Below are 27,249 nucleotides of genomic sequence, written 5' to 3' on the forward strand. Positions count from 1 at the left end.
GGTAGGAGATTAAAATAATAATTGCATTGAATATTATTGCGATTGAAATAATTGCAAACAATATTTGTGCCTAATCTATTGCTAGTTTCATGCAATATTTATTGTTTATGTTTTCATTGCTAAAATTACATTATATACTTAGTGCATTATATACTCATGGAGAAGGACTCTGATAGCTAAATGTAGATGGCGCTTTTCCAGATTCCTTATGGTGCAGTGCATAAGCTACGGGTAACTTGGTTAAGCGGATTTTAATATGGACCGGTCATTATGAATAATGACCACCAGAGGAATTGAGTTTTTATATTAGAAATATATTGATCAAATGTTAATTGTATTAATTAATCAACAATAATACCTATTTTTGGAATTACTATCTGTTACTAACTACGACATAATCTTGTGTTTGTTTTAAAATTATTTAATAAATACGTAGTAGTACATATTAATAATCTATGTTGTAAATTATTCAGCTACCTTCAGACTAGATATCCTATAACTTTCTTCGCTTATAACTTTCTTAACTTTATCCATTATGAATATTTTTCTATGATTTTTTAATGGGCAAATCTACCCTATATGGCAATAACGGACGGTCTGACGTTATTTTGGTCCAAATAAATAAAACAAACCAATTTTATTTGAATTTATTATGACTTTGGAACTATTGGTTTACATTTTCACTGAAACGTTTTGTTGACCACATTCTAGAAAATTTACAAAAACAGTTATTCCCTGGTAAGGTAAACGTACTGGTGCTCGACGCGGTACCAGTACATGCCATCTTGAAACAGCAGGCGATAGCAGGGTGTCATCTATTGGGCATTAGCATGTCGAGCACTAGTACGTTTACCTTATACCTACCTATAAATGAAAACCATAACTCTAGGTCTATTTATAGTAAATTAATTTTGTATTAAGCAGAAATGTCTGAAGACGATAAGAGTAGGTATCACAATGTCTCGCTCGAGATTTTTTCCACTTTTTTTATTTCTATGTATAATTTAGCCAACCATTATTATCATTAAAAACGGCGGTAAATTAAAAAATATAGCCATATCACCTTTCACTTACAGAATCGTTGAATATCGCGCCAATTTCTGAAAATGGCTGGGCGAAATATACGATAGTTTTAATTAGCGATCAAAAATATTTCTTACTAAGTTATTTTACATATACCGAAGTCACTAACTTACTATCACAGATAAAGTGATATCATTAATTAAGCATATTTTTATCAATTTATTTATTATTTCATATAATTATAATTAAGCATAATTTACATCACTCGTTGTCTTTATTTAGTATTCTAGAATTAATGTAGGTAGTTATTCTGGAAGCCAAATTGTTGAAACTTTATCGTTGTCATTAAAATTAGATAAACGATAAACCAAACACAACCTGTATGTAGGTAGGTACCTACTATTTAAATTAGTTCTGCAGTAGAGTATGTATAATGCAAGTATAATGGAAGAACATACTCACTCAAATTACATTCTTAGTTGGAAAAACCTGTCATTTTTTGGTTTAGGGTATCTACCTAGTTGTTAAAATTTTTTCGTCAAATTTGTAGTGTGCCTATATCTAAGGTTTACGTGGAGAACTTCGGATTTTAGGTAAAACCGTACTTCATACGCGTTTCTGTATGTACAGTCACGCTCCGTGATTGTTCCGCCATTTAGGGTTCTAGCTAAATTGGACATGCATAGCGTAGGTAAGTATAGAACAACCAATTTAGCTAGGACCCTAAATGGCGTAACAATCCCGTGTGGTGACTGTACATACTTACGCCTCTTTTATAAGAGCAGTGTTTTAAATAAAGACCCTCTTAGACAGATGAAGAACTTGCAAGCAATATTCGATACATTGCGAAACAGATATTAACGCGAGCCTAATGGTTTTATTGCCTCAGTCGTCCGTCACTTTGGTTGAGGGCAAGTATAACAGATACAGAGTACAGTCGCCATCAGATATATCGGAACGGCCAATGTGCCCACAAATATCCGAGCACGCCTCTATTGTCAAGGCGTTAGAGTGCTTGTTCAGATATTGTGAACACCTTGGCCGCTCCGATATATCTGATGGCGAAAGTACAATGAATTCAGTCGAGCGACCAAATACCGCAATGTATTTGTTTTGTAATGTTCTAGAACCGTCTAAATTGGACTTATAAATATCCATCCTTGCCTTTCATGCGGTTTTTCTCCAAATTAACCTTTTACAAATTAGAAGGCACAACGTTAGCATTTTTAGTCACTTAATTTGGTTAAACAATTTGAACACCATTTCAGAAGCTCTTGTCAAAATGGACACTATAACAAAGTGGCCACTATAACAAAGTGGTCACTATAAAAAAGTGGCCACTATAACAAAGTGGCCACTATAACAAAATGGCCACTATAACTCAGTTTTCACGCTACACATCCTGTGATAATCTTTCTCAGGCAACACGTACTCCTGGGTGAGCTCTTTGAACTTCTCCAGCTCACAGTAAGGGTCCGGACAGCTGTGGAAACGCAGGTGCGTTGCTGCGCCCTGTCCTGCTTGCTCTAGGTACACCGGCTGAAACAAACGACTCTGTTAGGGATGCTGCTTAGCAAAAATGTGTCAACCCACATTAATTTTGCAAAATAATGTCAACTTTAAGCGTCAATTTTTTGAGTTGGCATCTTATCGAAAATGAATGTGGGTTGACACATTATTGCTTATGGCAGGCTTTAGAAATCTCTATCTTTTATCGCTACCTTTTATTGTCATTAGGAAGTGAGTGTTCCCGGACCTCAATTAATGGCTTTACGCAAGGTACAAGATCGGTCATTGCAGAAATTTTGGATTGAGAGCTGCAAGAGCAGAAGCAAGCTTCTCAGGTCGATTGTTTTAGAGGTCCTTGGGAGGTTTCTCTCCATTATCTGATACTCACCAGTACACTGTACACGCCGCCCCTGGACCTGTACAGCTCCAGCGCGAAAAGCGACGCGTAGGCCGGCATGACCCGCTCGTCGCCGGCGACCCGCGACACGGCCATCAGCCCGCCCATGTAGTCGTGGGCGGAGACTAGGCTCATCTATCTCATAACTCACCAGTACACTGTACACGCCGCCCCTGGACCTGTACAGCTCCAGCGCGAAAAGCGACGCGTAGGCCGGCATGACCCGCTCGTCGCCGGCGACCCGCGACACGGCCATCAGCCCGCCCATGTAGTCGTGGGCGGAGACTAGGCTCATCTATCTCATAACTCACCAGTACACTGTACACGCCGCCCCTGGACCTGTACAGCTCCAGCGCGAACAGCGACGCGTAGGCCGGCATGATCCGCTAGTCGCCCGCGACCCTCGACACGGTCATCAGCCCGCCCATGTAGTCGTGGGCGGAGACTAGGCTCATCTATATCATAACTCACCAGTACACTGTACACGCCGCCCCTGGACCTGTACAGCTCCAGCGCGAAAAGCGACGCGTAGGCCGGCATGACCCGCTCGTCGCCGGCGACCCGCGACACGGCCATCAGCCCGCCCATGTAGTCGTGGGCGGAGACTAGGCTCATCTATCTCATAACTCACCAGTACACTGTACACGCCGCCCCTGGACCTGTACAGCTCCAGCGCGAAAAGCGACGCGTAGGCCGGCATGACCCGCTCGTCGCCGGCGACCCGCGAAACAGCCATCAGCCCGCCCATGTAGTCGTGGGCGGAGACTAGGCTCATCTATCTCATAACTCACCAGTACACTGTACACGCCGCCCCTGGACCTGTACAGCTCCAGCGCGAACAGCGACGCGTAGGCCGGCATGATCCGCTAGTCGCCCGCGACCCTCGACACGGCCATCAGCCCGCCCATGTAGTCGTGGGCGGAGACTAGGCTCATCTATATCATAACTCACCAGTACACTGTACACGCCGCCCCTGGACCTGTACAGCTCCAGCGAGAACAGCGACGCGTAGGCCGGCATGATCCGCTCGTCGCCCGCGACCCTCGACACGGCCATCAGCCCGCCCATGTAGTCGTGGGCGGAGACTAGGCTCATCTATATCATAACTCACCAGTACACTGTACACGCCGCCCCTGGACCTGTACAGCTCCAGCGAGAACAGCGACGCGTAGGCCGGCATGATCCGCTCGTCGCCCGCGACCCTCGACACGGCCATCAACCCGCCCATGTTGTAGTCGTGGGCGGAGACTAGGCTCAGCTTCTTGAAGGCTTTGCCGGTGGTTGCGGCTTTTGCGATCTCAAGGAACTTGTGGAGGAGCACGCCTGGAAGATAGAAGGGTAGATAAAGCCACATAACAAGTAGAATGGCGATGCGAGCAGGGTACGTGTCGCCGCCGGTTATGATCAAACGCTCGCATGCTAGTACTCGCCCGCGCTGACCGAAAAACGTGAACATGCCTTTTGCGCCACAATAACGTTCAGATTAAGAAGCCAGACATCAAATCTGTCTAAAGGAGGCGTATCCATTCACCAGGCACACAAGTTTTTACTAGCGTTGCGCGAGAAATGTGGAAATGTGGAGAGGAACGAGCGGCGACACCGGTTCCGATACTAACTGCGCGCGATAGCCGTTCTAACCTCTTTAATATGTTCTGTGGATAAAGCCATTGGACTGTTATTAAATGCTGACTGCATGGAGGAATGTTTTTCAAACCTATCCTGTCAGTGATTTTGTCTTTCTTAGTAGGCCCCAGAGGCTCTTATTCCTAAGGCTCCTTATACCACTGATTTAGCAATCAAGATGATGATGTTAATGTATCGATACGTTTATATTTATCGTTGCTTGATGGATATTGTTCTATTTCAATGAACTTCCTTATAAGTAAATAGACTTGTCTTAGCGCCACTTGCATCATCCCACTAACTCGGGGCTAACCGGTTTAACCGTCAACCCAGTGTCAAATTGTACTCGTAACCATGGAAACTCCAGGTTTAACCGGTTAATCCCGGGTGAGTGGGATGGTGCAAGGGGCGCTGAGGATTGTCTGGATAACTGGCCTCTTTTATACCTTGTAAGTATATTAATTCTGACCGTCATACCGCAAACGCTGGCAAATATTTAGGTTTATACGATTATATTGTCTCATTTTTCTTGGCTAGTCGACTAGAACATTATAGCAGACGAATATAATTGACGATAAAAGATAACATACCTCCCCCGATCATCTTCAGGTCCTTAGTTTTAAAGAAGAGCCTGTAGGCCAGGAGAGAAGCTTCCGTCAGGCGAGGCAGGATAGGTTTAGACCAGTCCGGGATATCCACACCCAGGCTTATCTGAAATTGATTTGCATTCGTGAAATTTCTAGGTAATAGCAAGTAGAAGTCACAATTAATCTATTATTTATGACTGACTTATCGAAAAAATTTCTCAGACACTCTTTTTTACCTTTTACCCAGGAACTGTTCTATGTCTGTTTATAAATGTTATAATCTATCTAATCTATCTAATACCTTTAAACGAGCAATTCTTGTATATTTATTTATTTATTGCGAAATAATTTTTGAGATTTTATATGTTTTCGAGCAAAGTTCGGTCTCCTAGATATTATCTAATATCCAAACCAGCGAACCGGTTCTTAACGTACGTAAAACCAAAGAGAATAAGTAGAGTGTATTCAAATTCTCTTTAGTAAAACTCAGGGCAAGATTAACTTCGAATTCCATTAAAATGCGCATCATGCGCCGGTCAAAATAGAACACAAAGAAGAATGCAAAAATAAAGATAAAAAGACCGAACGCTACTTAAACGGGTGGATTCCCATTTGTCCCCGCCCTACGTGACCGCCATCGCCACCATGCATGACGCGGAGACAGACGGGAACGATTCATATGAATGCATCTGTACCATCTGTGCCCGGCGGGAACAAATGGGAATACACTGGAATACACCCTTAAATATCCCGTTTTCAATACTTCCCGGAGCTTCATTTTTGCCATTTTGTCTTTTGAATTTATTTATTTATAATCGTATGGCAAGATTTGAACCGCTTAGAATATAAAAAAATCAAAATTAAAGAGCTATATCCAATGTCTTGGCCCATAGGGCTGCGTCTTCACTAGGCGCGAGCTAGTCTGTTATGGTTGCCATTAAACTTTCTTTTCGGGCAGTCGTGTATTATGTGGTGGATAGTCTGCTTTCGGGCTCCGCAGTCACAGTCTTTTGAATATAAACGGTAAACTGATTTCTAACGTAGTTAAAAAAGCTTTGTAAAATGCCCTAGTTCCAACCGCAAGCAAAAATAATATTGTAATGAATCCCTTTCAAATTACTATTTAGCGGCAAAGAGAAATCTTCGGAAATTCAAGAGATTCTCAACGAACAAACATCTAATTATTTGCCGCAGAACTTTGCAAAGGCTTTGCGAGAATACGAAAAGTCAACACAGTTTCCTTGTACAAGTTGTACAGTACCTAGTGTTGGTAGGAACAACGAGTCCTTTGAGTCTGAATTTAAAGAACTCGGCTCGTTTTTACGAGACTCGGCGCTTAAAAAACTTCCGAGTCTTTTAAGTCCCGAGTCGAGTCCTTTGTTGAGTCTTTTTTAAGAGCAACTCAAAAGAATTCGAGCCTCCGAAGAAAGACTCCGTCAACAATTTTTTAGGTTTTTTTCCTAAATAACAGTAAGGAAATTAGTCGTGATTTTATGATTTGTGTACCTAATCCACAAATTTTACATACAGACAATGCATTACGAAATTGATCAAGAGTTCTCTGAAAAGTACTCAAGTCTCTACCAGAGACTCGCGTCTCTATCAAGTAGAAAAGAACTCCAGTATTTTAAGACTGAAAGTTATAAGAGTCTGAAAGACTGAATTGAGTCTTGAAGCAGAGGACTCAAACGACTCGAGTCCTAACCAACACTATTGTACAGGCTGAAATCAAATATAAATTGGCTCTTTCCACTTTCCGGGAAGTCCAGAACGCCTGTGCAGTTCGGACCCGGACAATACAAATAGTTAAAGCGAATCAGTTTGCTACGGTGGCGGCCGAAGAATTAAACTGTTTATTTTATTGTATCTTTGGTACCAAAGACAAATTAAAAATACCTACAGCAGTTACAGATGTAGTGCATAATAATTTTCCATCATATTTTCACGGAAACTTACGAACTTGCTATTTCAGTCAGTCTCGGTACAAAAATTACTGACATTGTCTGAACTAGCATGACAAATACGAACTTTTCCGAGAAAATACGATGGAAAACAATTATGCACTACATCGGTAGACCGTTTAAGTTGGCAGCGATTATGATGGCACATACTATGCAAGTGTTATTTCAAAACATCAAACTTGTATAAAATTATGACTGAATACAAATACTCTTTATTGCACACCTCATTATAGAAAACAATACAAAGAATATAGAAAAGATTAAAGATTATTTATTTACACAACATATTCCACATTATCATACAGAGCTGATTCCTACACTAGGGCTTGCCTGTATTGTAGGTAACCAAAAACAGGGGAAAAAATTTCACATAATGCGCGAAAATATACAATAACCTAAGAATAAAATTAAAATGGAAACTAAAAATAAAAATAGAAATAATTAAACACTTATTTAACAATCTAACACTAATTATAAGTGAAGTAGAGCAGAGAAAAGAAGAGGGTAAACAACACGCACTGACGTGACTGAATTAGAATATCGAGTTTTCAGTTACTTTCGCACATCGTAAAGCACTTAAAAAGGCCGTAACGTTTCTGTTTTCAGTCTATCAGTCATTAAAATAAATGTTTCCCTACCCATAGGTCTAAGACTCCATTTAGTTGCGTAAACTACATTATTAAAGCCCGACCAGGAATACATGAACACGCGCCATGTTGCGGAATTTCACTGGAACTAATGTTTTCATACTATAAGAATCACCTTATAAGAATAACAGCGCCCTCTTGACAATGATTTATATTAAAGTGTCATTCTATGGAACTTGCTAACTATGTAAATAAACCGCCATATTAAAATTGTCTCTGAATGTCAATTTACTAGTAACTTTTGTTTACATAGTTAGCAAGTTCCATAGAATGACACTTTACTGGTGTTTAAATATGGAGGTTGACATTCTTTATAATTAGGTTGTCTCTGGTTGTACTAAGCTCTTTCGTCTGCTCTTTTCCGGGTCGATTTTCTGACTTTTCCGCTAAGCTATGTGCACTTAGACTTTTGGTAGAGTTGTTAGAGAGCTTAAACTATGAATAAGCTACTTATCTATTTTTTTAAATTTCACAGACGTCTATCTACTAATAGTACTAATAAGAACTAAGTAATAATAGTTCAATTGAGGGGGCAAAGTTGTTATTTTACCTCTCGTGCAAATATTGATACCCGAGTAAGCAAATAATTCCAAACTTGAACCACAAGTGTAGTTCGAAAAGTGGAATTCTGAGCGTTGCAAGGGTTTACGGGCCAACAGAAGGAAAATACCAACTATTAATAAAATTACAAATCAAATACTTACAATTGAACGCTATTCAATATTATTATCAATCAAAATTATCATTTAAAATTCAATTCTACCAGGCAACACGAGGTAACAATAACATCTTATAATTTGCATTAAATTACTTTGCCTTTCTTGTGGATAAAATGCAACATTCTTATTCGTTTTTGAAGAATAAAGAGAGCTGGTGCGGCGCAAAGTTATTTCTTTACTTACAATTATGCATTCTGGGGGTATATTTAAAATTTCATTATGTAAACGGTCAAGGATAATAACAGGAGGAAACTGTGTTTTTTACAAGTCTAGATTATCTTTCATACATAAACCTAGAAAAGTTTATCAAGACACAGCTTTTCAATCAATCTCTAATCGCTCAATTCTTGGAAAATTATCACCAATTTACTTTTCCGTTTACCCGATTTAACATTTCCAATGCCTTACCGGAAAACATCCGAAACAAAATAAAACTAGCACTTACACAGCGTACTACGTAGGCGAACAACACGTGAACGCGAAGCGAACCAATGCGGCGCGGGGTTAATCAATCCTTTGATACTACATATAATAGAAGTGTCCTACGTGAGCGATGTCGTTGCGAACGCGAACGCCGTGGGCCGCCGTGCCGCGCCGCGCCCCTTCGCTTCGCGTTCGCGAGTTATTCGCTTACGTAAGACGCAGCGTTAGTTACCTGGCTTTTGAACAAATCCACTAATGTCTGGAACAGAACCGGATTCTCTGTGAAGTTGTGGCCGGTCTCCTTCATCAGAAGTGGGATTAGGTCGGAGTATGGCGCGAACTCTTCGTTGACGGCCTAAAACTAGCTCTTATTAGTTACCTGGCTTTTGAACAAATCCACTAATGTCTGGAACAGAACCGGGTTCTCTGTGAAGTTGTGGCCGGTCTCCTTCATCAGAAGTGGGATCAGGTCGGAGTATGGCGCGAACTCTTGGTTGACGGCCGCCATCTTGGCATCCTTCAAGAGTGACGTGAAGTGCGGGCAGGTGGAGTAGAAGCGTAACTGGAAAAGACAATTTCCGAGTTTACAATTAGGAAACCAATTAATATGTAGTTATTTGTTTTATAAGGGGGTAAAGTGGTTGTTTAACCCCTCGTGTGGTCATCAAAATCATCACTTAAAAAGAGTTTTACAGACCCAACTTTAACCTAGTACAATTTTGCTTGGAGTTCGCCTTTGCAAATATAAACTAGTTTCCGTGTGTTTCTTTTTCATGGCATTTATTTGCCTTAAAGTAAAAACGTTTAATTAACAATTAAATGTAAAAAACGCATTTAATCAATTTGCAAGACCGAACTGATCCCAATAGGCAATAAGTGTTCCGTGAACAAAGTTTTGTACGGAACACTAAAAAGTAAAATTTTGCGTTAGCCTCTCAAAGTTAAAGCCGCTTCCAGTCCCGAATTTATCTTCAAGAGACTTCTGTGAAGTTGATACTCAATAACTCAATACATCAGTTTTATCCAAAATCGTTATTTGGCGTAGCAAAACAAAATCCCATACTACGTTTCAAGTATCTTATTTCACATTTTCAAGTGAGTTCTCTTGAATTAAATTATACTTTTCAATGATCGGGTAACTTTGTGAGCGGAGACTCTTAACTTAACTCGACATTGAGGCGTCTCGGAACTCGGAATAGGAAATAATTCAAATAATTGTAACTAGTTAAGAGTTGGCCTTTTACAATTTTTAGATACAGTTTTTGCCGTCGACCAATGGAAATTTATTTGTTTTGATCAAAGCCTAAAGATGTATTTTTTAAATATTGTGGGCTTTATTTGATAAAAAATCTGTGGTAAAATCTGAAATTATTCGTCGCAGATATTTAAAATCATTAATTTTATTTTAAGTAAGCCGAATATTTTAAGGCCATGCTGTGAAAGATTTAATCGACAAGATTTACTTTCATATTTACTTTACTGCCTGTTAAACTTATATTGTCAATAAAAATATTATTATTGTTATAATGTATTTTTTTATGTCTATGCGTGTCACTATTTTTTAGTACCTACCTAACGGAAAGAACCCCCATTTTTTAAAAATTTACTTTCAGAATTACATGTTTTAACATCTACCTACAATTTACCCAAGGCTATCTTCTAATCAAAGCTTTAAAGCAAATTTTATCTTTATTCTCGTGTAAATAAAGTTCACATTACCAATTCGTCAGTGACAAGGACATTCTGTTCAAACTTGGAAACCTTAGAATACACATGTTTGCAATTTCGTTTCTTTTGTAATGGAATAATTTTATTTAGCCCTCGAATAGCATATACCATGTAATATGAGGATTAGACGAACGAGATGAATACTGGTTATAATAACATTTCAAAACGAGTTAATACAGTAGGTAGGTAATATAGGCATAAAATGTGTCAGAAAAGTAATTACAGCTTGGTTTAAAAATCTTAGCAAGGAATCCAAAGAACGTTTAAAATCTACAAACACTGTAACCAGACTACTGTACATTTTGTGCTTATATGTATAACTTTTTCCTTTTTCAAATTCAGTCAATCCTATAATATTTATTTATTTATTTAGTTATTAAATATGGGATAAGCGTTTTTCCATACAAATATAGTCCTCATTTTCCTCTCTGCACGGCTAGCACATGATGGGCGCGACAGTCGACAGGCGAGAAAATGCCGCGACATAGAGCTCTCTCGCGAATCGGTAGCATAAGAGCCGCGCGACAACCCGCTGTCTCGCGGACAAATGTCAAAGCGACATAATTTTGTCGTTTGACAGTTCCACGCGGGATACTCTCGAAAATCGTAGCACGAGTGTACTATGGGAGACAAAATGTCCCGCGTTTGAACGTCAAAATGAGAGAAATTGTCTTCGAGGCTAGAGGGTCGCGACTAGGGTTTGCTCCCGGTACTGAGTTTGGCGACAAGCGCATTTGGTCGAAGTTTTGTTGACTTTTGTTCTAAAAGAAAGATAATTTTCCATATTTTATATTTATTTCATACTACAACACTTTTTTGTTTAAGTATAATTTGAATCTTGAGTTTCATGATCATGCCATTAATATCAAAATTATTATATTTTTTCACAATGACTTGTTTGTTCTCTTAAGTTAAACGAAAATCCGACAGAAAAAAATCTAAGCCTAAGATTGTACGATCACGACCACATCAACAAAGCAAACCTTTGGTGGCGAATTGACTGGGGGATAAGTAATAGAAACATAAATAATTGATACAAAAATATTACATTGCTAATCCGGGAAACAATTACGTGCTATCAATCAGTGCTAACCCGTTATATTTACACGCGTATTTTTACATGCAATTATTGTTGACAACCTATATTATGTCGCTTCTTAGGTGTTTCCATTCATTGTGGGATATAAACAACACAATCCCGACCTGAATATTGCGATCAACCTCACTTATAATAAGTAAATGCAAAAGTAAATCTGTACCTATGTACAGTCAGCAGCAATAGTTGCTAAGCGGGCGAGGTGTTCAAAATGATCTTGACGCGACTTTATTGTTAAGAGAATAAGAGCGCGTCAAGGTAATTTTGAACACCTCGCCCGCTTAGCAACTATTGCTGCTGACTATATGTTACCTCTTGACGCTTAATCCGCCGAACCGATTTAGACGAAATTTTGTGAAACAACATTCCACAAAGAATGCAAATAATGAATCTGGCAGCTCAACTCAAACTCCACCTCACAGAAGACCACAGCCGTAATACTTACTTTGTAGTGTACGAGTTGGTACTAGCCTAATCCTTAAGTTACGATTCCCACCGACCGGCTGGAGTTGGGCCGCGCCGGAATGCTTTTTCAGTGTACCTATTTACATAATGTGTGGCAGAAGCGATAGAATCCGTCCGGAGCCATCCGATCCGCAAGCAGCCGACCGGCTTTGGGCATACAAATGTGAAATGCGCTCCGACTCCGACGAATCGTACTTAAATCTGAGTACCTATCTCAAAAAGGTCAAAGTAAATAAAATCATTTAAAGTTTTTGGTAGTATTTATTTAAAAGTCACATTATTTGAGAAGTGTTATCAACACTCGACTGTCCTTGCACGGAGTAGGTTCCCAACTTGAGCCCTTCTATGTCCTCCGTGATGGCAGGAGGGCTGCGGTTAGCAGCAGCATGCTTAGGTGTAGAGAATACCTCCGTGTTTGATGATAGGCTTGTGCATGATTGTCATTCAATCTATCTTCGAAGCCAGCAATGCAGCGGCTAGCCAGCCATAAGGGAGATATGTCGGGGATTAGCATAAGATATTTAGTCTGTAAATAAGATTTAAAAGGAATGTAATTTTTTTGCAAAAGACAACGGAAAAGAGCTTTATGAAGATTGAATTGTGTACGTAAGTACTTACAACTTGACTTCTTCGTAAAGATGGTATTTTGTTAGCCAAAACTTTTAACAAAACGCCAATTATTCGTAAGGAGTTGTATTTTAATGATTAGGTAGGTAATCTTTAGATAATTATAATAATATATTCCAACTTGTAACGACAAAGCGAATCAAATTTTGATTGACAGTATTGACACTGACATTTTCGACTTAAAAATAATATTTGCTATTTCTTATTCTTCATACTGCGAGAAAGAGACAAAGTTATCGTGACTAGGGACGCTCCGTTTCTAAGGCTGACTATTCATTACTTATCCGATTATTATTTTACCGATTCAGTGTTGCCACGAATGAAAAGTTTGTTCCATGTATAAATGGCCACATTGGCTAAGTCGCGCGCGGGATGGCTCTCTCTTGTGGAACTCTTTTCTCGATGTGCGAACTCATGCTGCCAAAATCGAGGAATTGACAGATAGAGATAGAAATTTGTGACGGGCGACTGCCGTCTCTCGCGGCGCGAGCTATCCCGCGGGTAATCATGTGCTAGCCGTGCTGGATAATAATAATATGGAAAATATGTTTACATTTTTGATGTATTATTTTCGCGAGTTAAATATCAGAATGGAAATTAAACGATAAATCCATTTAGAACAGAGTTCATCGCTTATCGTAAAAAAAACGTACCTACTTGGAAAGTTAAACGCCCGCGCCCTAGAGCAGAAATGACCTTCAGCTCGCGTCATAGATAAGCCACTGAAAACATGAGAAATAAAAACATACCTACTTACATAGCGAGTGATTTAGCGATTTTTGATCGAGTGGCGTACGGCACAGGCTGCCACATGTCGCTTCTTGTCCGTGCAGCGGATGGAAGTACAGGTCAGAGAGCGACAGCACTAGCGAAGTACTATAGTGCCATCTCTGTCACTCTTAGGCTACATAATGAAAGACACTCATGTTCGGCTGTCATGTTCGTGCGCTCCTTGTCCGTGCAGCGGACGGACAGCTCGTCCTTCAAGTACAGGTCGGAGAGAGATATATAGCACTGGCGACGAGAGCGCGAGCACTAGTGCTGTCTCTAACACTCTTGAGCTACATAATGAAAGTTACTCACATAGTCTTGTTCGAGCGGCACAGTGGTGTACGGCACGGGCTGCCACACTTTACCAACGGCCTCGTCCCACTGCTGTTCCAGCTCCGGCGGATAGGCCGCCGCCATCGCCACCAGGGCCGTCATCTTCGTACGCTCCTTGTCCGTGCAGCGGACGGACAGCTCGTCCTTCAAGTACAGGTCGGAGAGGATGCTGAGGCCCTGGGAGCCGTACCGTTGGCGGAGGAATTTGCCGAGCTGGTAGGCGCGGCGTTTGCCGACCTGTTAACAAAAATAATAGTTTTCTGGACGTCGTGATAACGGACATGGAAGAGAACAATCTCACGCCTGAGGATGCCGAAGACCGGGCGAAGTTGAGAATACTGAGCAGGAAAGCGGACCTGCCTAACCGACCGGACGAACGCTAAGTTGAAGAATAGTTATAAGTGGTGGTAGTTGCTATAACTGTTGGAAGTTTTAGGTTAGTCTACGCATGTCTAACCGTCTCTGAGAAAAATGCATTTATCCGATTTGCAAGACCGAAATGATTGCATAAGTTCTCTGAACTAAGTTTAGTACGGAGCACTAAAATCGTATCAGGCATAGTATAAAACAAAGTCGCTTCCCGCTGCCTGTCTGTCCCTATGTATGCTTAGATCTTTAAAACTACGTAACGGATTTTGATATTTAGAGTGATTCAAGAGGAAGGTTTAAGTATAATTTGTTAACCCGCCCGAAGCCGGGGCGGGTAGTATTATTATAAACTAAACTTATCTAAAACTAGCGACCCATCCCGGCTTCCCACGGGTTATACAAAACCTTAACAAATTATACACCTAAACCTTCCTCAAGAATCACTATTGATACGTGAAAACCGCATGAAAATCTGTTCAGTTATCGAGTTTATCGCGAACATACATACACAACACACAGCCAGACGCGGCGGGGGACTTTGTTTTATAAGTTGGAGTGATAATAATATAAAATAACCTGAATTAATCTTTAAAAAAATGTTGCTTTTCCATATCGCATAGGTATTTAAGTATGACATTGAAATCATTGTACATACGTATGTGTATCTGAAGTCAATGACTACCTAGGCATAAACAATTGGCAATAATATTTAGAAATGGCTATGTCAACATAGTGATCTCAAATTTCATCATACATCAAGTCATAATAAAATAATTTATTGTTATAATATAACATACGTTATCGATGTTTTTATTACCTTCTTTATTTTAATGTCAAATGATAAATGATAATTTTAAGTCGCGATAATGATAGTTTGTCTTAATCACGTGTATGACTTACATAAGTGTGACATGTTTAAATGATAAAAGTGGCACTTATCACAACTTATATTTTTGCGAAACCAAGAGTGTATTGTAGGTTAATATTTATCTACTGTATTTAGGCAGATAAAGTAAAGATAAAGATAGCCTGATTTTTCTGTCCGCTTGCGATTTATCCATCCAGCAAGGGTTAAAAATAGTTAATGATCAAACCTACTTCCGACCTTAATTATGCAGGTATATTTAGAAGCATCCAAAACGGATAACTTTGTACGACCTATCACAAACGTGACCCGTTCTCTTAACCCTGTCAGCGCCAAAGACGTCAACTGACGCACGTAGCTGAAGCTCAATATATTATCAACCATCGTTTTCCGACCATTCCGATTTCCGACAAGGTTCACGATGACACGCCTCACACGATAGGCGTGGCGTTCAAAGGGGTGCAAACATTGACATATATATCTCAGGACTGGCCTTAAGTGCACTTAAAATGGTACTAGTTCAGCGGTGTCACTGACGAATTCGAGCCAATCGTGTAGTCTAACGCAACTAGTTGCGACCAACGCGCGGGCGCGCGCGCGTGATGCGAACTCATCAACCAATCGCGTTGCAGCGTTTTCACACCGCTGTTATGTACTGGCCCCATTCATACTCCATTCTGATTGCCCGTAAGGCCAGTCCTGAGATATATATGTCAATGGGTGTAAATTGTTCTTACGTTTGTCAATCCTTCCAGCCCCTCTATATAGGTGAGATTTTTGAGATAATCTGCGATCTTTGATAATGAGAGCTCGTCGGAGTCTGGCGACCTGTCGCCGTGACGGTTGACCTGAAACAACAAAATGGTAAACATTAGAATTTCAGGGTTTCTATTAAGTACTATACTACCTCTCGTGTCCAGTGATGGTCCCTATGAGTTCCTTCAAGTCTCTTTTGGTCGGGGTTTATTTAAAAAATAACCAGAGGACGGTTTTTACTGTATTTTTATTACTTAAATGTCACATTTCTAAATAAATTGATGTGCTAATGCTAACTTCCAAAATAGGTCTATAATGTCTATGTATATACATTTACCGAGACAGCTACTCCCTATAAAAGTGAACTCCCGTAGAGGGACCACCATTCGACGCTAGAAGTATACATATATACCTATATATGTATACCTCTTAGGCTGAGGCTTAGCGTTCTATGCTACACAATAGGCTTGTTTAATCATAAAGTAATTACATATATTATGTCTAATAACTGTCAATGAAGATGTATAGATATCGTTAGGAGTTCTGTGATTTGGATGACACTTAGCATCATCTCGTGTCCATGTGTCCATGCTAGGCAACAGCGCATTTTCAGTGACGCCATCTAGTAATGACTCGCTTTTAGGCGGTTGCATTTTCATGTATGGGATGGCATCGTCTTTTATAATACAATAGTATTAGCGTTCAAAGCGCATTTGCACGCGTATCTTTAGTGTCGTTCACTGCACAGTTGCACACCAGACGAACTTTGGTGTGTACCGACCGGCCTTAAGGCACAGCATCGTACCGGTTCTGACGGTCTAGCATGAGTTGCGTTCTCGCGCGCGACTCCATACATCAAGCGCGACTTCAAGTATGGACTCGCGCGCGAGAACGCAACTTATGCTAGACCGCCTGTTTAGCCGCTATTATGCGGCCAATTCCAGTTTCCTATCACATATTCAATTGTTATCCCACATATCACTCGCACGTGGTATCGATAACCTCTCATTGTAATCTTGAAAGGTTACACAGAATTGGAATGACGCAAATATATGGGACAAACTAAACATTTTTAGTTTTATAATAGTTAAATATATCTGCTTTGTGTTTCGTTTGTATACGCATCGGTTCTTGGTCGTGTGCGTTTAAAAAAAAGGATGCATTCAAATTAAAAACGTTTTTGTGGATCGATTAAAATATCAATAATCTATAAAAGTCGTGATTTTTATTTTTTATCAATTTATTTCCTTTTTCAAATGCATTTTATTTGGATACGTGTATTTACCTACCTCAAAGGTGGCTGTCAGATTGCGTCAGTTATTTTAACATGTATAAACATGCATTGTAAATTCATATTTTTGAATTCTGCCGTAATATTTTTTATAGTGTGTCCTTGCCTTGTAGCTGTCAATTACCATTGAGTTAAATATCGCTAATTACTATAATTACTGAGGAATACCTAATTATGGAGGTCTTATCACTCTATTGCTCCACTTTTCTCGATCGCATGACCTGATTTAATCCATCATATCGATTGAGAGTGAGATAAACTATACTTCGTTTTTTAGCATTACAAAATCTTGACGTGTATTTTTATTGAAAAACGCTTTCAAAACAGTATCTAACTAGGGTATATCAATTACTGGCTACCGTTAAATAACTGGTCACCTTATTTATACTAAAAATGAATTCTATTCACCTATAAACAGAATTTATTCAGGTGAATTCATCAAAGTGGCCAGTTATTAAACACCGGCCGGTAATTGACGATTTACCCTATTACTTACGGAACGAAAATATTGTAGTATTTGTAGGTAGGTACCTAAGTGATTCAATATTCTATAATATAATTGTTAGGGACATATTGTTTTTCAATAAATAGGTACACGTCAAGATTGTTTACCCTTTTTCTAATGCTAAAAGAACAATTATAAAGCCCAAAAAGGCGAACAAAACGGTGCGGTTTTTTTTTATAAAATTTGTTTATTAAAAAAACATTAGTGTAAAAATATCTGTTTCGGAAATAAACGATTTTTTTTATGTAAAATAGGTTTGGATTTAAGGGCATTTTTATTTTTATTTGTACTTTGAAGCGCGACTTAAGTCGTGTTTCAGTAACGTCTAACCGTTACATTCCTGACAAAATGTAGGTATGGCATTTGACATTGACCGTCAGTTTTGTAACGATTTCTAACCGGCCGTTAATGCTACACAGTTAAGTGAAAATTTAATGCCCTTAATAGGACTTAAGGCAGCACAAATTTATTGCTTGATTTGTAAGTATGTAGTAACTTTTAAATAGGTAGCTACTTTGACTTACGTACTTGAATCTAGGATCACTACAATGGAATAATAATTCAATACCTATATAAGATTGTCATGATCCTATAGGTACACAGGCAAGACAGCAATCTTTCTTTTTATTGAAATTATCACGGCATTTAATATAAAGGAATTGAGATAATGTCATAATTCCTTAACGATTTTGCTTTTACAAAAACTCGCAACGAAAAAACAAGACAAATCACCGCACTCAAGGCAAAATCTCAAAGGAAAAAAGTCACCAAAAAACTACGAAACTTTTTACTAACAGCACGGCTAGCACATGATTACCCGCGGGATAGCTCGCGCCGCGAGAGACGGCAGTCGCCCGTCACAAATTTCTATCTCTATCTGTCAATTCCTCGATTTTGGCAGCACGAGTTCGCACATCGAGAAAAGAGTTCCACGAGAGAGAGCCATCCCGCGCGCGACTTAGCCAATGTGGCCATTTATACATGGAACAAACTTTTCATTCGTGGCAACACTGAATCGGTAAAATAATAATCGGATAAGTAATGAATAGTCAGCCTTAGAAACGGAGCGTCCCTAGTCACGATAACTTTGTCTCTTTCTCGCAGTATGAAGAATAAGAAATAGCAAATATTATTTTTAAGTCGAAAATGTCAGTGTCAATACTGTCAATCAAAATTTGATTCGCTTTGTCGTTACAAGTTGGGATATATTATTATAATTATCTAAAGATTACCTACCTAATCATTAAAATACAACTCCTTACGAATAATTGGCGTTTTGTTAAAAGTTTTGAAGTACGATTCGTCGGAGTCGGAGCGCATTTCACATTTGTATGCCCAAAGCCGCTCGGATGGCTCCGGACGGATTCTATCGCTTCTGCCACACATTATGTAATAGGTACACTGAAAAAGCACTCCGGCGCGGCCCAACTCTAGCCGGTCGGTGGGAATCGTAACTTAAGGATTAGGCTAGTACCAACTCGTACACTACAAAGTAAGTATTACGGCTGTGGTCTTCTGTGAGGTGGAGGTTGAGTTGAGCTGCCAGATTCATTATTTGCATTCTTTGTGGAATGATGTTTCACAAAATTTCGTCTAAATCGGTTCGGCGGATTAAGCGTCAAGAGGTAGCATATAGTCAGCAGCAATAGTTGCTAAGCGGGCGAGGTGTTCAAAATTACCTTGACGCGCTCTTATTCTCTTAACAATAAAGTCGCGTCAAGATCATTTTGAACACCTCGCCCGCTTAGCAACTATTGCTGCTGACTGTACATAGGTACATATTTACTTTTGCATTTACTTATTATAAGTAAGGTTGATCGCAATATTCAGGTCGGGATTGTGTTGTTTATATCCCGCAATGAATGGAAACACCTAAGGAGCGACATAATATAGGTTGTCAACAATAATTGCATGTAAAAATACGCGTGTAAGTAAATATAACGGGTTAGCACTGATTGATAGCACGTAATTGTTTCGCGGATTAGCAATGTACTATTTTTGTATCAATTATTTATGTTTCTATTAATTATCCCCCAGTCAATTCGCCACCAAAGGTTTGCTTTGTTGATGAGGTCGTGGTCGTACAATCTTAGGCTTAGATTTTTTTCTGTCGGATTTTCGTTTAACTTAAGAGAACAAACAAGTCATTGTGAAAAAATATAATCATTTTGATATTAATGGCATGATCATGAAACTCAAGATTCAAATTATACTTAAACAAAAAAGTGTTGTAGTATGAAATAAATATAAAATATGGAAAATTATCTTTCTTTTAGAACAAAAGTCAACAAAACTTCGACCAAATGCGCTTGTCGCGACCCTCTAGCCTCGAAGACAATTTCTCTCATTTTGACGTTCAAACGCGGGACATTTTGTCTCCCATAGTACACTCGTGCTACGATTTTTGAGAGTATCCCGCGTGGAACTGTCAAACGACAAAATTATGTCGCTTTGACATTTGTCCGCGAGACAGCGGGTTGTCGCGCGGTTCTTATGCTACCGATTCGCGAGAGAGCTCTATGTCGCGGCATTTTCTCGCCTGTCGACTGTCGCGCCCATCATGTGCTAGCCGTGCTGCCGCCTTATCTTCTCGAGGTTAGTACACCTAAGTTGTTTGTATTCTTTTGCATTACTTTAAGAGTTTTGTATTATTATGCTACTATTAGCGACCTGCCCCGGCTTCGCACGGGTTAACAAGATATACATAAACCTTCCTCTCGAATAACTCTATCTATTTAAAAAAACCGCATCAAAATCCGTTGCGTAGTTTTAAAGATCTAAGCATACATAAGGACAGACAGACAGCGGGAAGCGACTTTGTTTTATACTATGTGTGATTCGGCATGAGAACTAGCGATTTCAGTTTGAAATTAACTTAAAGTAATGCTAACGGAACGAGATAAAGAATGTCTAATAAAGGAGACGGACAGGATGTGAACTAACAGTTAGAAAACAATTCTGTAGCCCTAGTTAAAAAGGGTACAAGTCTCGCGCATCGTAGGTAGGTGTAAAAAGGCATGAAGGTTCCGTCACACAAGCGCGTTTTCCGGGCGGGGCCACAGAATACATACTAGTACTAGGTACAGATACAGAAGACTCACTCTCTAACAAAACGCGTCTGTTACGATCAGGACAGATATGGCCGCTAGGTGGCGACAGCGCCACTCGCGGCTTATGGCTAGCCACCAAAATTGGTGTGGAACGGATGTACTGTTAGCTACCTGTAGCAAAGCGACGAAATCGCGGAGTGAGCCACGCCTGGCGGGGCGTGAGCGGGGCGCGTCGCTTTTACAACACACCTTGTACCTGTGCTATCCGAGACTTGTACCCTTTTCCACTAGGGCCACAGAATTATTAATTGTAAAAGTATGTTTTGGAGAGCCTACGTCTCCGTTTTTCAAGCACTAACAGTAACAGTGCGAGTAGCGTTTCCGATATCCGCGCTTAATAGGTACTCGTATGTCTCACGACAGTTTAAATTCGATTAAAGCCTGAGCTTACTGTGGAAGTGGAACTAGGTTTATTTGTATACGATTGTCCTATACTACTCGTATTACAGTGAAACCTGGTTAATTGACACCTAGCTAGATAAATGCAAAACCTCAATAATTGCAACCAAAGGTCCGGTCCCTTGAGACCAAAAGGCTGTACACTGTGCTAAAAAAATCCGTTATTTTAGCTCTTCTCATTACCTCTATTATTGAAACAAGTCTTACTTATTACCTCTATAATTGAAAGAATGTAGACTTGTAGAGAGGAGAAACAATATTTTAATAGCAATGATAATTTTATTTTAAATCTTCTCTGGCTATCTATCACAGAGTGTAGTAGGTGAAATAGTTTTGTTTAAATCAAAATCATAGTATGCTTTTTACATTCCAATTAAACTTTCTTCTACATACCTATCAAGGGATTTAAAAAAAAACCAAATGACTATAAGAAAATAAAGTAGTAATTAATGTAGTGTAAAAGTGCAAGTTACATCGTATGTAGACCAGAAACCCAGAATGTAAGCTTGTAAATCTTCTTTCAATTGTTATTTGCACCTCCATAAAAGCAATTTGTCAGAACGCAACCTCTATTAATGAGAACCTCTATAATTGACACAAAGATTTTTTGAACCTCATTAATTGGCACGACCTGCTTAATTGAAAAACCTGGTTAATTGACAAAAAATTGCCGGTCCCGCAAGGGAAGGGAAGGGAATCTCAAGATTGCAATTATCCAGGTTTCACTGTATATATATAAAGAAAGAAGAGATTACTTACGACGAATGCTAATATCAGCTCAGGCTCGCTGATAACCTCGTTGGCGACCGAATAGCTGGTCACCTCCAGCCGTAAACACGCCAGGAATAGGACTAGATAGCGGAACATTGTCTGGAACAATATAACTAGGGTTAGGTATTTAGCCCGCGGAACAGAAGAGTAGAGCTGCGGCCAGGTGCCTATTTCACAAACGTGACAATTGACATTTGACACTGACATTTTCCTGTACATTTCTTGACCATTCATAATATGTCTAAGTGTAAGGCCTGAGTGGACGCTCGGAGCGGAGAGTTCGGCGGGGCGTGCATCAAGGGATTTGAGCAGCGTGCACTAAGGCCGCTCCTATACGTTTGCATTTGTTTAACATGCACGCCGCACGCCCCGCCCCGCTGCACGCCCAACTTGAGCGTCCACTCAGGCCTTACACTAAGATGCAATTATCCAGCTTGCCGTACCTTACTTAGATGTAAACAATTATAATTATTATCAAAATTAAATGATAAATGGGGAAAGGCATATTCATAAATAATTTTCTGGCTGAAAGTTGAAGTCCAAATTTCTATGATAAGAGCTATCTCCATAAGAGTCAGAGGCACGAGACGACGTATCAAAGTGTTTGAATGCGAAGACGGGGCAGGAATACTGTAGGTACTGAAAATTATACTGAAGAGTGAAAATTCCTCAAGAAATATATATATTTTATGTAACTCTTACTGTCTCCTCCATATATATTATTGTTTACGTCGAAATAAATTATATTAATAAATCATGTCTTATATTACTAAAAATTCATGTTATTGTTTGTTACGATGATTTTTAATCGGTGATCAGGAATATTTTTTTGCAACTCAGTAGGTAATTGATGTAGATCTCGTTGAAGTCGTAATTACATGGGAACAAACTTGTTTTTTTTTTAAATCATAATTTAAATTTTGAGAACTTATTCTAAAATCCTTGTCACTCTAGTAATCGGTATCTATAAGTTGTAGCCTCTTTACAAACTTAATGGCAATTGATAACTTATGAGTAATAACTTGTCATTGTCATATGCATAAACAAAGTCATAGATCCGTCAAATTTCCCGCCATATCGATGGCACTTGACGTATCGTAGTTACTTCATGTAGGATAACCATGTATTTAGTGATTATTAGTTTTAATTATGTTTTAACTTTTAATTAATTAAACAATGAGATAATTGCGTGAGACCTAGCCTAATAAGTTTAATTTGGGCTAGATATTAATATTTTTACACTCCTGATCACCGATTAAAAATCATCATGTATAAGTATAGTACGCCTTATAAGCTTATTATATCTGAAATCATTGATCACTTCAATGACTTGTTATTGTAACAATATAATTATGAATTCCAGTGGTCATTATACGCGTAATCAGTATATGTAATTACAAATAATGACCAGATGAATTGCATCTTGAATTGTAAATAAATTATCGTATTTGAATTGTAGTCATTATCAGACCAATTAAATATACAGTGCTGAACCAAAGCTATATAAACGTAGGTACCTAATATTTCACCTGTTGGTAGTAATGGTACGCATAGGTAGGTATTTAAAGTCTATTTTTTTATTCGGTAGACTAAAATGACATTTCATAGTATGAACATCATGTGTCATTTCATACTATGAAATGTCATTTTAGTCTACCGAATAAAAAAATTGACTTTAGGATTTATTAAAAATCCATCTTCCGTAGGTTTGCGTGCACTTAGAATTAATTATATTTCGACTAAATTTACCAAATAGTCTATAATTCTTAACCTTACAAGATTAAGTGTTTTTTCTAGCTACAAGTGATGGATTAAAGGTCTCTGCCCACTACACCGTATCATACCATGACCGTGCTATGAACGTAGTAATAACTAGCGACCCGCCCCAGCTTCGCACGGGTTACACAATCCCTTAACAAATTATACACCTGAACCTTCCTCAAAAATCACTCTATTGATAGGTGAAAACCCCTTAACAAATTATACACCTGAACCTTCCTCAAAAATCACTCTATTGATAGGTGAAAACCGCATGAAAATCTGTTCAGTAGTTTGTGAGTTTATCGCGAACGTACATACACAAACACAGACAGACGCGGCGGGGGACCTTGTTTTATAATGTGTAGGTAGTGATACGATTATTAAATAGCAATGCACTTACGATTATTATTGCAAATAAAACTAATCTTCATATACATTTTAGCCAATCAAGATTGGTAAGACAAGTTAGGATTATAGGGCACAAAGTCAAGGTCAAATTGCAAGTGTACCTACGTTATTGGAACAAGTTTGTAAACATAAAATTTAGGTGTTATAATTGACAACCGGTTCAACTGGGGTCACATTGACTCAGTGTCGTAGATTACGAGCTCTAATGGTAAAAATATACCTATATTCTACGAAATAGAATTCCATATAATATTAGATTGGATGTTTATATTGTTTATAATTCAGTCGTGGAAAGCATTATCACAGAATAACTAATAGTACTACCGTACAGAAAATTCACTCCTTCACAAAAGTCAGGTTTAGGTATAAAATTACACCTATATCGCCGCCTGCAAGCAAAATTGAAACTTATAACCGCGCACGAACCGTGAATCTCCTTTGCGCGCCGCAGTTTTATGACCGAGCTGTGAGTGTCGGCACGGGGTTATCACTTGACAAGTTTTTATACCTATACCCACTGATTTATTGTTTTTAAGATAAATATGTAGGAATTACAAACGTTGATTATGTAAACATACATTTTTTATCCGAATATAGCATGTCTGATTCTCGCGGAAGTAAGTTTCGAAGCCATTGTGTATTTACAATTTTGCGCGAGCGCCATGTGACACGACTATCGTGCGCGCCGAGCGGCAGCCCACTGCTATACGCCTGTACGGTGGGCGCGCCGGCCAAATATACCTAAACTGCGGAGTGAAACCCCCCTGGCATTATTTCCTATAGATTAAGTAGTTATGGCCATACATTTAAGTCATACCTTGGCAAAATATATGCTGCAGGTTAGGCTGCTAAAGTTAATAAATAAATATCAATAGATAATAAGATAACACCAAATAATATAGCAAATATTCTTAAGAAAGAAATGCACATTTAAATTATTTCAACTAAAATGCATATTTGTGCTCCATTTAGGTTATGGAGCAGCCTGTTCCGATTATGCGCCGACCGGTACCCGTACCATGAGTCACTGACAGTGTCAAAACTGGCATATATGTACACTAACGTCTACGTAATTTACTTTCTCGATAGCGTTTATGTCAGTGACATAGTAGGTACTGGTGGTAGCCACACGGTTATTGTTTTTTTTATGATATAGGAGGCAAACGAGCAGACGGATCACCTGATGGTAAGCGATTACCGCTGCCCATGGACACCCGCAACACCAGAAGGGTTGCAAGCGCGTTGCTGACCTTTAAGATGGGAGTACGCAGAGTACGCTCTTTTCTTGAAGGTTTGAAGGAGCAGGTTGGTTTTTTAATTTTTTGCAATCATTATGTTGTTTATGTACATATAATTACATCTAATTGTAATCAAATTTTTGCCCGTTCATTAGTTTCATTACTAAACCGGAGATAAACCATTCTGGTTTAACGATGCATTTAGATCAAATGTTATGTCATTGTGATTTATATTACGTAACGCAATTTTTGGACATTTTTGACCCCTCTCCCCCCCATTGAACGCGCCGTAACGTCCACCAAGTAACCATTTTTTTACCTAAAGGCCACAATTACGTGGCGTAAAGTACCATAAAGTGGCGAAAAGTTCTGAAGGGCTAAAAAACAATGTTACGTATTACGTAACGCGTAGTTCAAACCCCCCCTCCCGCCCCTGTAACGCATCGTAACGTTTTACAAGACCCCACCCTCCCCCCAAATTCGTTACGTAATACTTGAACGCTCCCCAATGAATAATTATCATATGTAGTAATAATTTGGCCTGATATTTCGAAGGTCACAGACTCGAGTTGTTTGGTTTTTCTCCGTATCGACAGCAACGTAGTCCATATAATTATGCCGTCTGAAATTATTTGTTTGTTCGCTTATTGTAAATTCCCATAAAAACAGTAGCAATTAGCAACGTAGGTAATTTGCCTTACTTTTGTCTCGACGGTTAAATGAAACAGGGAGCGAAACCAAACAAAAGCGATAGTGGTTACGATTTTCGTAAAACAAATACCAAAGGCTGACTTGCGCAGCTGAATAAATAGGTGTCAAAAATGTTCCACGGCAAATAATTATCTAATGACATTGAGAGTATAAATTGATAAACACTAAGTTACCGAAATCGCTTATAATAGAAGTCTGTGCGGAAAAAAAAGTTGTGGATTGTATGGGGTCCAATATATTCCACAACTCTTCTCTTTTCGAACAGACTCTAACTTAAGGTCATGTGTGTGGTCATGTGTCTCAGATGTCATAATAATTTGTAATAATGTAGTAATTTATGCTTTAATATGGAGACTATTTTATTTTTACTAAAGAGCATACCCCGGGGTTTTGGGTGCGGGAAGGATTTTGTGTATTAAGTATTATCTTTTTTCACGTCCAATGCAAATTTGAATGCCTGGTAGTGGAGATATTATTGAAGGGATGCAATTTCAATGCATACATTGAGAAAAGGTGACATTCGGATGGCAGACACTGGTAAATATATTATGTCTAATAATAATCTTGTTATTTGTATTATAAGAGCAACGTTCAATCTGATAACTGAAAGGGGTCGTTTCCTAGACGTGTACAGCACGTGCTAGCAACAAAACAAACAAAATTAGTCCTTAAATCTATAGTAAAGGACCCATATTTGTATGAATATATTTTGATAATTGTGTCAAAACGTAAAATGAATGTAAACTGTAAAACAGGCCATATTTGAATGAGTTTGAAATTAGCACAATGAGATAATGATGAGATAATGATGTCTCCGTTTTTTATTGAAAGATCATATTGTTTGTAAACTATACTGATTATTACACACATAGTTACATAATGATTCAGATGAGTTGTGTATGAGTTCTAGGTTTAAAGCTTACCAAGGACAGAAACATGATACTAATGATACCTATGTGTGTTTAGTGAATGTTGTCATTTAGTGATCGTGTGTCTCGCCCGCGCCATTACAATACGATATCTGAATGACATTATTTAGATGTTCGTAGAAATCGCGAAGCGTCTGGTTGACGTAACTGGTGACCGAAGAGCTGGCGGCTACCTCGCACAACGTATCAGCATTGCGATACAGCGAGGAAATGTCGCCAGCATCCTT

At 39.0% G+C, this 27,249-nt stretch overlaps 1 protein-coding gene across 2 annotated transcripts in view; it reads right to left on the reverse strand.

Moving 5' to 3' along the window:
* Nucleotides 1-2,389: 2,389 nt before the first annotated feature.
* LOC134654502 (prostatic acid phosphatase-like) overlaps nt 2,390-27,249 on the reverse strand; it is a 32,684-nt gene continuing 7,824 nt past the window's right edge. Inside the window, exons 2-8 of one of the 2 annotated variants that reach the window (XM_063509947.1) lie at nt 21,964-22,074; nt 15,881-15,991; nt 13,889-14,146; nt 9,269-9,451; nt 5,143-5,263; nt 4,041-4,252; nt 2,390-2,562 (exon numbers count right to left, since the gene is read on the reverse strand). In XM_063509947.1, coding sequence (XP_063366017.1) covers nt 2,398-2,562; nt 4,041-4,252; nt 5,143-5,263; nt 9,269-9,451; nt 13,889-14,146; nt 15,881-15,991; nt 21,964-22,071 — 1,158 coding nt within the window. In that variant the 5' untranslated portion in view covers nt 22,072-22,074 and the 3' untranslated portion in view covers nt 2,390-2,397. Of the gene's footprint in view, nt 2,563-3,854; nt 4,253-5,142; nt 5,264-9,268; nt 9,452-13,888; nt 14,147-15,880; nt 15,992-21,963; nt 22,075-27,249 lie in introns of those variants that run through there. The other variant, XM_063509946.1, reaches the window with a different exon arrangement.

Source organism: Cydia amplana, chromosome 15 (assembly GCF_948474715.1).
Source record: "Cydia amplana chromosome 15, ilCydAmpl1.1, whole genome shotgun sequence".
NCBI lineage: Eukaryota > Metazoa > Arthropoda > Insecta > Lepidoptera > Tortricidae > Cydia > Cydia amplana.